The sequence below is a fragment of the Aotus nancymaae genome, unplaced genomic scaffold (genome assembly GCF_030222135.1).
Source record: "Aotus nancymaae isolate 86718 unplaced genomic scaffold, 86718_ANA_hifiasm-v0.15.2.pri h1tg000079l, whole genome shotgun sequence".
NCBI classification, from domain to species: domain Eukaryota; kingdom Metazoa; phylum Chordata; class Mammalia; order Primates; family Aotidae; genus Aotus; species Aotus nancymaae.
The window spans coordinates 7,372,079-7,382,943 of record NW_026988494.1 but is presented as its reverse complement, the minus strand read 5'-3'; the positions used below and the strand labels follow the sequence as shown (position 1 = coordinate 7,382,943).

At 43.9% G+C, this 10,865-nt stretch overlaps 1 protein-coding gene across 1 annotated transcript in view; it reads left to right on the top strand.

Annotated features, from left to right (window-relative positions):
- The first annotated feature begins 946 nt into the window (after positions 1–946).
- NRG1 (neuregulin 1) overlaps positions 947–10,865 on the top strand; it is a 1,119,143-nt gene continuing 1,109,224 nt past the window's right edge. The window contains exon 1 of the mRNA XM_064368894.1: positions 947–1,703. Coding sequence (XP_064224964.1) covers positions 947–1,703 — 757 coding nt within the window. The remainder of the gene's footprint in view (positions 1,704–10,865) is intronic.

The window sequence follows — 10,865 nt, the reverse complement described above, 5'->3', positions numbered from 1 at the left end:
TTTTAATCTCTGCCTGTCGCCTGCGAACATGTTGCTCCCTTTTAAGTGTCAAGCAAGCGGTCCAACCAAAACTTTTCTGCACCGAGGACCCGCACGCCCGGGGTCCCACCTGCCCCTCTCTGCCTGCCTCCCACGGCGCCTGGGCATCCAGCGCCGGCTACAGGTCCCCGCTCACTGAAGCGTCACCTCTCACTCCCCAGTAAATCTCCGCAGCCCACTCGGACTGCAGCCTGTTTGCCGCCCGTCCTTCCATTGCAGCACTCGGGGCGACAGAGAGGGAGGAGGCGCGCGGGGACGGGGACGCCCAGGAGGACCCACTCGCGGACCCGGCTCCGCTCCGGCAGCAGCATGGGGAAGGGACGAGCGGGCCGAGTTGGCACCACAGGTAAACAGGCTGGCGAGGCGCAGGACGCTGTCGCCGCCGCGGCCACCCAGCGATTTCCAGGCACGCAACTCCGCCTCCAGGGCTCTCTCCCTCGCGCTCTCTCCCAGCCGCTCGCTCGCAGCCCCAGCAGCCGCCGCAGCATCACTTCACACAAAGGACTGTCACCCGCGGAGCAGCTCCTCCACCTCCACGTCCTCCTCCGGTGACAGCAGCCCCGACAGCAGGGCTCGGGCGCGGCGGCGGCGGCGGCGGCGGCGCGGGGGGTGGGGGGACCTGTCACTCCCTGCAACCGAGGCGGTGGCAGCGGCTTTTTTGCTTTTTCTATTTTGCTTTTTTTTTTTTTTTTGCCCTTATACCTCTTCGCCTTTCTGTGGTTCCATCCACTTCTAACCCCCTCCTCCTCCCATAAACAACTCTCCTAACCCCGCACCCCCCAATAAATAAATAAAAGGAGGAGGGCAAGGGGGGAGGAGGAGGAGGAGTGGTGCTGCCGGGGGAAGGAAAAGGGAGGCAGCGCGAGAGTCCGAACCGACAGCCAGGAGCCCGCACGCACCTCGCACCATGAGATGGCGACGCGCCCCGCGCCGCTCCGGGCGTCCCGGCCCCCGGGCCCCGCGCCCCGGCCCCGCCGCCCGCTCGCCGCCGCCGCCGCCGCTGCTGCCGCTGCTGCTGCTGCTGCTGGGGACCGCGGCCCTGGCGCCGGGGGCGGCGGCCGGCGACGAGGCGGCTCCCGCGGGGGCCTCGGTGTGCTACTCGTCTCCGCCCAGCGTGGGCTCGGTGCAGGAACTGGCTCAGCGCGCCGCGGTGGTGATCGAGGGAAAGGTGCACCCGCCGCGGCGGCAGCAGGGGGCACTCGACAGGAAGGCGGCGGCGGCGGCGGCGGCGGCGGGCGAGGCAGGGGCGTGGGGCGGCGATCGCGAGCAGCCAGCCGCGGGCCCACGGGCGCTGGGGCCGCCCGCCGAGGAGCCGCTGCTCACCGCCAACGGGACCGTGCCCTCCTGGCCCACCGCCCCGGAGCCCAGCGCCGGCCAGCCCGGGGAGGAGGCGCCCTATCTGGTGAAGGTGCACCAGGTGTGGGCGGTGAAAGCTGGGGGCTTGAAGAAGGACTCGCTGCTCACCGTGCGCCTGGGGACCTGGGGCCACCCCGCCTTCCCCTCCTGCGGGAGGCTCAAGGAGGACAGCAGGTACATCTTCTTCATGGAGCCCGACGCCAACAGCACCAGCCGCGCGCCGGTCGCTTTCCGAGCCTCTTTCCCCCCTCTCGAGACGGGCCGGAACCTCAAGAAGGAGGTCAGCCGGGTGCTGTGCAAGCGGTGCGGTAAGTTCCTCGCCCCTGGGGGCGCGAACCCGCGGGGAAGAGGGCGCATCTCGGGCGCGCGGGGACCGGGGCTCGACGGCCGCCTGAGCAGAGCAGACGCGCTCCGGGTCCCAGGAGTTGTTGATTTCAGGGTGGTGGGCTCTCAGCAATCCTCTAAGAGCGGGGTTTCGCCGCCTTCTCCCGCTTCCCTTGTCTTAGGCTTTGCCATTGGGGAAAGCCCAAGTTTGGTCCTCGGTTGGGGCCGGCTGAAACTTTTTAATCCTTTGAGGTTTGGCTCACCAAGTAGATCTGAAATGTGCCGGCTGCTTTCTTGCATGTAGGTGATTTGAATTTGGCTTTGGTTAGGAGCTGCTGATTCTGGGCCTCCTTTGAAGGAGGAAGGGTGAGTCCCTCAGGATTTTAACGCCTTCCCTTCACTTGGAGTCCAGAGTGTGGAGATGGTTAGGGGTTTGCTTCAGTGTCTGTGAAGTCTCTGCAAGGAAGGGTTAGTGCACTGACATTCCGTGGCAGTTGTGGCAGAGTTTTTTTGGCGAACTCAATGACCAACAGATAAGTACAGTCTGTACCTTGTGAATATGTGTAATAAGTGAGAAGTATAACATTGTTATTGGTGTTTTTTTGGCCAAATAATCTCAAGAAATTTTGTTTTCACAATATTTTGGCTTGGAGAATGTTTTGCACTTCAGTGAATCGGAACAGATGAATGAAATTATGGAGTATCACAGGTGGGCCCTGAAGAAGAATTCTGGAAGTTTAGAAATTGATTTAACACACCTTTTCCCATTTACCACTGAAAAGCATTCTTCCCGGCGCTGCTTCAGATGATCAGGTTTGAGAAATTAGCTGATTATCTCATTACGTTGTTGAGGTAGCATTATGTTTATGCCATTCATAAACTAATTTCTGTGATCTAAATATCTGTGTAATTTCCTGATTACCATATAATCACTAACACATAGCAGGGTTTCTTCTCAAACCATAAATTAACACGATTACACATCACAAATTCCAACATGCATAATAGCTTTTCCCCTTGGTCTTTATGTATCCGTCTAATAGACGTTTGGGTTAATTGAATTTCTATAAAACTCAGCACCACGCCATCCTCAGTCTGCCTGTGATGCAGAGTATGTCAGTTCTTTTAAATTTGTGTCTGGTGGGGGCCAATTATTTAACTTTCTGGTTGGCATTTGTGGTGCTTATGTCCTGCAGTTAATTGATACCTGATGATTTGGTGTTAATGACACCCACCGTTCCCTTATCTAAGCAATCTACTTTGTATGCCAGAGACCTGTTAAGATTGCACCACTCAGTGGACAGAAGCTGTTCAGAGTGGTGCTGAAGAAAGCTGAGTGGCATTGGGATTCCCCGAGACCCACTGATAGATGTCACTCTAAAGCATGGGAAAAGCTCTGCTGGGAGCTGTCTTATTAGGGAACAGGAAAGCTCAACATCATTGTACTGCAGCAGATGTGATTCTGTTACAGAATCTGACAAAACCTTTTAAGCAACACCACTCTTGGGTTTCCACATGTTTTATTGTACGTAATTCAGGCAGGATTTTTGCCTTTATCCCAAGCCATATGAGTTTTGAATCATTCACTCCACAAAGTGGGAAGTTAACGTAAAGGGGATTGTAGTTATCTGTGATGCTAGGATTGGGGATGCATTGCTAGATTATCAATGGTGTTAGTTATGCCCTTTAACTAGAAATAAATGTAAGACTTGAGAGGTAAAGTTCTTATAAGCATCCGGAGAATGTTTGGAAATGGAAAACCTGTGTTGTTTGGAGGAATAATATTCTAATTTTGTGCTTCTAAGGGGAAAAATCTTCATGGAAGGTACTTAGTTTTGTCCTTCAGTTTGCCAGTCAAAAGAAATAGAATACATAGTTGCAAGTTGTGGTATGTTTTTAAAAAGTGAGTTTTTAATGAGCTGGAAATCTCTTTGCATGTAATCGAGTATATTAAGAAATCACACAGTTACTGCTCTGGGTTTCTATAGTTATTGTGTGTGTTTGGCAATTTTAGTGTTATACGATTTAAAGTAGGATATTGCTTGTAACCTCAACTAATAGATTTAGCTAAGTTTTAACTGAAATCACGCTAAAAGTTTCTCCTTGCATTTTTACAAACAGTATTTCTTCTAATATAGGAGGATGAAAGTAAATAGTATCAGCTATTTTACTTGATGTAAATTCAGTAAATCTGTTATTGGATTATTGAGTGTAAAATCGTGTGTGTGTGTGTGTGTGTGAGAGAGAGAGAGAGAGATTGAGAATGTGTGAATTCATCCAGTTGTGTGGGCTCAGATAATGCTATTCAGAATCAGCCAGGCAAAGAAACACAGAAAAGTGGAAGAGTGAGTGAGAGAGAGAGAGAGAGAGAGAGAGAGAGAGAGAGAGAGAGAGAAAGAGAGAAAGAGAAAGAGAAGGACAGAAGGAAGGAGAGAAGGAGAATGAGGGCTGATTTGTCCTGGTTGAGCTGCTTCTGGTCAGAAGATTTCAGGAAGAGTGATGGAGCAGAAGGTCCTTACCTCTAACATGAAGCTGCCCTGGGGGCATGACGGTTGTGTGCAGGCTGGAGCCATAATGCTAGGCTGGAGAAGGAATAGAGCAAAGTCATTTTGTGATATCATACCCAGGGGAACAGTTTGCAGCTCTCCTTCTCTCAGCTGCAGGGTTGTTTCCTACAAGTTGTTTGCTAGTGCAGAAACTACACATGCAACAGATTAGCCTTAGGGTTGAGCTAATAAAAATCTCTCCTCTAGAAATTCCTTTTTCTCTTTCCCCCCTCGTCTAATATAAACTCCCGAATAATGTCAATAAAACAAGAAGCTCTTTGAAAAAGGGACCTTTGGAATCAGAAACTATTAGTGTATTTTAGAAGACAACTTGGAAATTCATAGCTTGTTTGCTTTATAGTAGAAGTTTGTATAAATTACACTTCCTTTACAGTTACTTAAATTTTTTATTGTCTTCGCTTTTTCTGTTGCACATTGAATGACCCAAGAAATATTCCTGGGTTTTATGTTCATTGGAATGCAAGATAATTTGCTCTTCAATTAAATCTCTATTATTCAAACAAGTCATTGTTTGATGTGCTACACTTTTAGCTTCCAAAGCATTGTGGATATACGAGGCTGAAGCTGATTTCTAAAAAGGAGTACAAACATTGAGGTTGAATAACATCTACGATTGGGTCATGCAAGATTTGTACATCAATTCTGATGTTACAAGCCAATCTGTATTTTATATCATATAATGGTGGAATGAAGAGGTATGCATGTATAGATAATGTAAATATCTTTATCAAATGTTTATGATACATAGCACTTACTCTTTTTAATATCTTCAATCACTGTTTAATGAAGTGTGCTAACCTTATGGTGTTTTGAAAATGAAAAAAAAAGTTGCAGAGATTTTTCCAGTCAGTATTGAAGAAAACTATTCTTAATAAAAGCCAAATTAAGGAAATAGAAATAGTAGCAGATAGAGCCTGACTGCTTGTATGTTGTAAATACAAATGTAAATTTAATTTTCCAAGTGTTTGTGATTGTTCTTTTTAAACCTTGTAAATCTTGCTGTCAAACATTTATACTGGATTTAAAATAGTTTCTTCTATTGAGTAGAGAAACTGTGTATGTATTTATTTATATTTATGTTAAAAATGAAACCAACATATGTCCTTTGGGAAAAGAACTCCTTAGGATAAAAATATTTTAAAAAGTGAATTTATCTGAGTTAGAATAGTTCACTAGCACTAGGGGATAGTTCTCATCATTTGTGGGGTATGTATAAATCCTCTGAATCTAGGGAAAGTCTTACCATATGTCCTGATGTATTAAGTACGACTTGGAGATTTAGACAACAGAGAATTAAAAGAGTGAGCTGTACTTCCTCTGGCCTGTATATTTATAGCAAATGAGCGCAAAAGACGTGATTGGGAGGGTTATTGCCCTTGTCAAATATAATCTATTCATTGTTCAGGAAATCTCCTTTGCTTCGTTACCTATTTTTTTCCTGTTTTTTTTTCCTTAATTATAAACAATGTATTTTAAAAGCCTCTTGTACATTTCAATGACAATTTATGAACTGCTTAGATGTTCAAAGATCTCTAAGTCCTCATAGCAATACTTAGCCTTTTGTTTGTTTTTAATACGCTTGAATGATCTGAAAAGATAATCTCTTTTGATAGCTCTTAATGAATGAGTATTTTGATTAGTTTTATATACATAAATGGTAGTGAAAACAAAAAGTATACAATTGGGGTTCTTACTGATTCAAGCAATTTGCTGCCACCCCAAAATAATGTAACATGGCTTAGTGAAAGTCTTCATAAGAAAGTAAAAACTGATTTGTAATGTTTTTCTAAATCACAGAAATGGGCATTGTGGACAGTTTTTAACCCATAGATGAATGCTCTAAATTTGTGCATGCATATTTATTGTTACTCTGCTTTTATGTTATGATAACATGTAAGTTAAAATTACTGTTAATGAAAGAATATATGACCTAGGCTGTTTACCCTCATCCCCTCCAGAATATCAGTTGCTTTATAATACTTGAACAGCTGCTTAGTGACACATTCTGTTTCAATCTAATGTTGAATTATTTGTGGATTTATAGAATCTACAAATCCACAAATAATTGTATGACTAAGACAAAACTTTGTCTTTTTAAGTTGAGAGATTGTCCTAGTTGAGAGATTGTGCTTTCATATTGCCAGAGTTGTTGAGCGCTGTAGTGCACTTGAAGTAAATCTGTTTCTGAAGCCTTGCTCCCTGGATTTTCATCCCTAAATGATTCATACAGGTTGAAGCAGATAAAATAGAAGACATTTTGGTAAGTTGAAGTCTAAAAATAGATCGACACATCTCTTCTTGGCATAAATCCAATTATTAGGAAACAGTTGTCCCTAATATAGACTTGCCATCCAGGCATCCTAGAGAAAAAGATGTGTATGTGGTAATTTACATTAATTTTTGGTCTTCAGGAGAACCAGGATGTTTTTCCCTATGGAAAATAGCTTCTTAGAAAGTTCTTTCCTGGCTCTTGATTCATCTCATTTGGACCTAGTAAAATTTATACATTGTTTTTCATTGTAACTAAAAAACCAAGAAGAAGAAATTTTACCTACAGCCTGGATGGACCATGGGAGACTGTCCTACTACTTCCTAACCCAGACTTCCTGTGCTTTTTTTCTTCATCTCTATTTCTCCTATGAAGATACTATGGGGGAAGCCTTAGGTAAATGATGGGGCTCAGGAGTGGATTTTAGTGTATGGATTGTTAGTCCTTATCACATGGACTAGCCTTCTTTTAAAACCTTGAAATTCCACTGTCTGGGGCCAAGTAATGTTGGAAAATAAAGTTTTAGATCACAAGACTGTGAATGCAAATGTTCTTTCTGTTTCTGATAGGCTCTTTGTCCATCCCATGAGGATGTGAATGGCAACTTCCATTGCATCTCTAGTTCAGAGGTTTTCTCTCCAAAGCCCAAGTCTCTGTCTTTGGACATCTGCCCTGGCTTGCTGGGAACAAGAAAACAGCTCCGAGTGGTGCATGAATCTGGAGCTGGTAGCCATATTTAGGAGGTAACAATGGGCAGAGAGAATCTAGAGGACAGAATTGTTTCCTCTCATTTTGCTCTGCTGTACTAGAATATGTGAGCTGAATCAAGCCCAGCGCAAGGGAACATGCCTGATGAGGGCACTAGAGTCTTGGTAGTGGGTACACCCAGGAGCCCAGGGGATGGACGAGGGATAAGAGATGTGAAGTACTGTCAGCTTTGCTAAATTTGGAAAACCCATAGCAGTAATACTGTCATCCCAAATGGTTGTCTTTTATCTGGGGATTGCCATTAAGGCAAAGAGGTAGCTAAAAAATTGAGGGCACACTAAAACCACATGGTTGTAGCTACCACTCATGGAGTTGGTATCTTTTTTTCTGCCTCTTCGATAGACACATGGAGTTTGATTTTTATGTGTAGATTAAATTCCTGTTAAATAATTAATGAATAAATGACTGAAGCACCCCAGCTGGCTGGATAGTGGAAATCACTGTTCTAGCCTAAATTTAGAAAGATAAAAACATACTTTTGATTTTTTTCTCTTCTGGTCTCTGATTTGGTGAGGTAGATACCAGGACACTGTTTCCTCCTCTTCCCATCCAGAGCCTTACTGTAATCTGGATCGACCTTCGGGGCTTCAGAGAAAGGTCATTTAATTTCCCAAACTTTTTCCTCACTTATTTTTAGAACAGTATTTGTTCTGTGTAGCTTATAGCCCAGGAGGAAAAAAAAAAATCCGGTGTCGTAAATACTTAGAAGTACAGAAGTGTTTTGCAACAGTCTATGAACCCTTACCACTGTTTTCAGCAGAACCATTTGTAAATCATTCCAACTTATTTTGGGTGCCATAACTCAGTATTCCGAAATTTTATGTTCTCCCTGGATCTCTCCTCACAGGTGTTTAACCATCTCAGTACTGTAAGTGATACTTTATGTTGAAATGCATTCTCATAACCGAGGATGGAAAAACACAGCTAATCTCCCTAAGAAGTAATACAAAGAGATTTTAGATGAGTTCCTCTTCACTTATTTTTCTTGTTTCTAATATCATAACGGCTCTTGGTTAGCCTGCAGGTGGGGTGGCACATGCCCATTTGGGCTCTGATGAATAATGAGGTCCTCTGCCTTCACTTCCTCTGTCGGCCCTGGAGGCACTGTGGGAGACGATGTGTTATCAGTGAAGCAGCAGATGTGGTAGCAGCCTTTTCCTCCACTGCAGGGAGCATCCCGGCTGTACCTCTGTACAGAGCAGGGGAGCTGTCTACTGAGAAGGAAATGGATGGCTGTGTTTGCTTCACATAGAATTTCTCGTTAGTCTTGGGAAGTGGTTCTGGCAGTTGGGACCACTTGGTGATTGCCAGGTTGGAGAGCTTCTGCTCAGAGTGGGTGTGCTCATTGTCCTGTCATCAGCACAAAGGGTCACAACATTGAGATTACCTAGGCACACTGCTGCTTTGCAAACCCGGACACCTCCGGGTGATCCTTTCCTCTGCTGTCTTCATTCCCATCCATAGAGATAGGGTGGCATCTTGTCCTCAGGAACCCCAGCCCCTTTCTTTTCGTTGCAGCAGAAATTTTATAAAATATCCTAGCATTTTGGAATACAGTTTTATTCTGATGAGCAGTTTAGAAAAATTTCTAGTAACATAAAATTTATCATTTTCACCATTTTTAGGTGTGTAGTTCCGTGGCATCAAGTATTCTCATTGTTGTGCAACCCGCACTGAAATCTATCTCCAGATTTTTTCATCTTCCCAAAATGAAACTCTGTACTCATGAAACACGAACTCCCTATTCTCCTTCTTCCTTTCCCCAACCACCATTCTACTTTCTGTCTTTACAAAGTTGACTACCCAAAGTACCTTTTGTAAAGCGTAGAGTTCAGTAATATTAAATACATTCATAATGTACAACCATTACCACCATCCATTGCCTTGCTTTTTACCTTGTAAAACTGAGACTCTATACCCATTAAACCACAACTTCTCATTTTTTCGTCCCCCAGCGGCTGACAAATACTATTCTACTGTTTGCCTGTATGATTTTTACTAAGTACATCATGTAAGTGGAATCATACAGTATTTGTCTATTTGTGACTGGCTTATTTCACTTACTATAATGTCCTTGAGGTTCATCGTGTTGTAGCGTATATCAGAATTTCTGTCTTTTGAAAGGCTTACTAGTATTCCATTGTATGTAAATACCAAAAATGGATAAACATTTTTGTTTATCCATTCATCCATCAGTGGACACTTGGTTTACTTTCACATTGTGGCTATTGTAAATAATGCTGCTATGAAATGTCATCTCAATTCCCTGCATTCAGTTTTGTGGGTATATACGCAGAAGTGGAATTGCTGAATCATATGGCAATTTTTTTCTTTTCTTTGTTTTTTTTTTGAGATGGAGTCTCACTCTGTTGCACAGGCTGGAGTGCAGTGGCAGGATCTTGACTCACTGCAGCCTCCACCTCCCAAGTTCAAGCAGTTCTCCTGCCTCAGACTCCTGAATAGCTGGCATTACAGGTGCGTGCCACCACGCCTGACAAATTTTTTATTTTTAGTAGAAACAGTTCACTATATTGGCCAGGCTAGTCTTGAACTCCTGACCTCAAGTGATCTTCCCGCCTCTGCCTCCCAAAATGCTGGTTTTACAGGAGTGAGCCACTGCGCCCAGCTTCATATGGTAATTTTAGGTTCAATTTTCGGAGGAACTATCACACTGTTTTCCCCAGTAGCTGTACCATTTTACATTCCCATCAGCAGTGCACAAGGGTTCCAGTTTCTCTACATCCTCGTGCATACATGTTCTTTTCTGCTGTTTTGATACTAGCTTTCCTAATGCATGTGGAGTAGTGGTGAGCAGTTTTTGTATTATTGTTGTGTTCTATACAAAGTTAGTTTCTCTAATTACACTGTCATTAATAAGAAGCAAAAGTTATCAGAAAAGAGAGGTCTTCATCTATGCAACTCTTAGTTTAAATAGCATGTAAGAACCCGAATCTGAAATAAGGAAATTACAATAGATAACAGCTTAATAAAAACAATGATTTAAAAAGGGACCTTAGAAATAAAAAAAATGAATAAGCTTAGATTTAAAGAATAAGCTTAGAAATAAAAACAATGAAAGATGTAAAGAATAAGTTTAGAAAACAGACTTAGAAAGAGACAACAGTCTTCCAAGGTCATCATAAGCACTTTGGGAGGCCGAGGCAGGTGGATCACGAGGTCAAGAGATCGAGACCATCCTGGTCAACATAGTGAAACCCCGTCTCTACTAATACAAAAAAATTAGCTGGGCATGGTGGCGCATGCCTGTAATCCCAGCTACTCAGGAGGCTGAGGCAGGAGAATTGCCTGAACCCAGGAGGCGGAGGTTGCGGTGAGCCGAGATCGCGCCATTGCACTCCAGCCTGGGTAACAAGAGCGAAACTCCGTCTCAAAAAAAAAAAAAAGAATATTATTGTATTTTTATTCATATTGCTATCAGTGCAGTCCAGAAAGGAACCTTGTCATACTTAGTTTCAGAATCTTTTAATTGATTTCATGTATTCATTAATTGCCCCCACCTCAGCAATTTCCCTGTCTATATT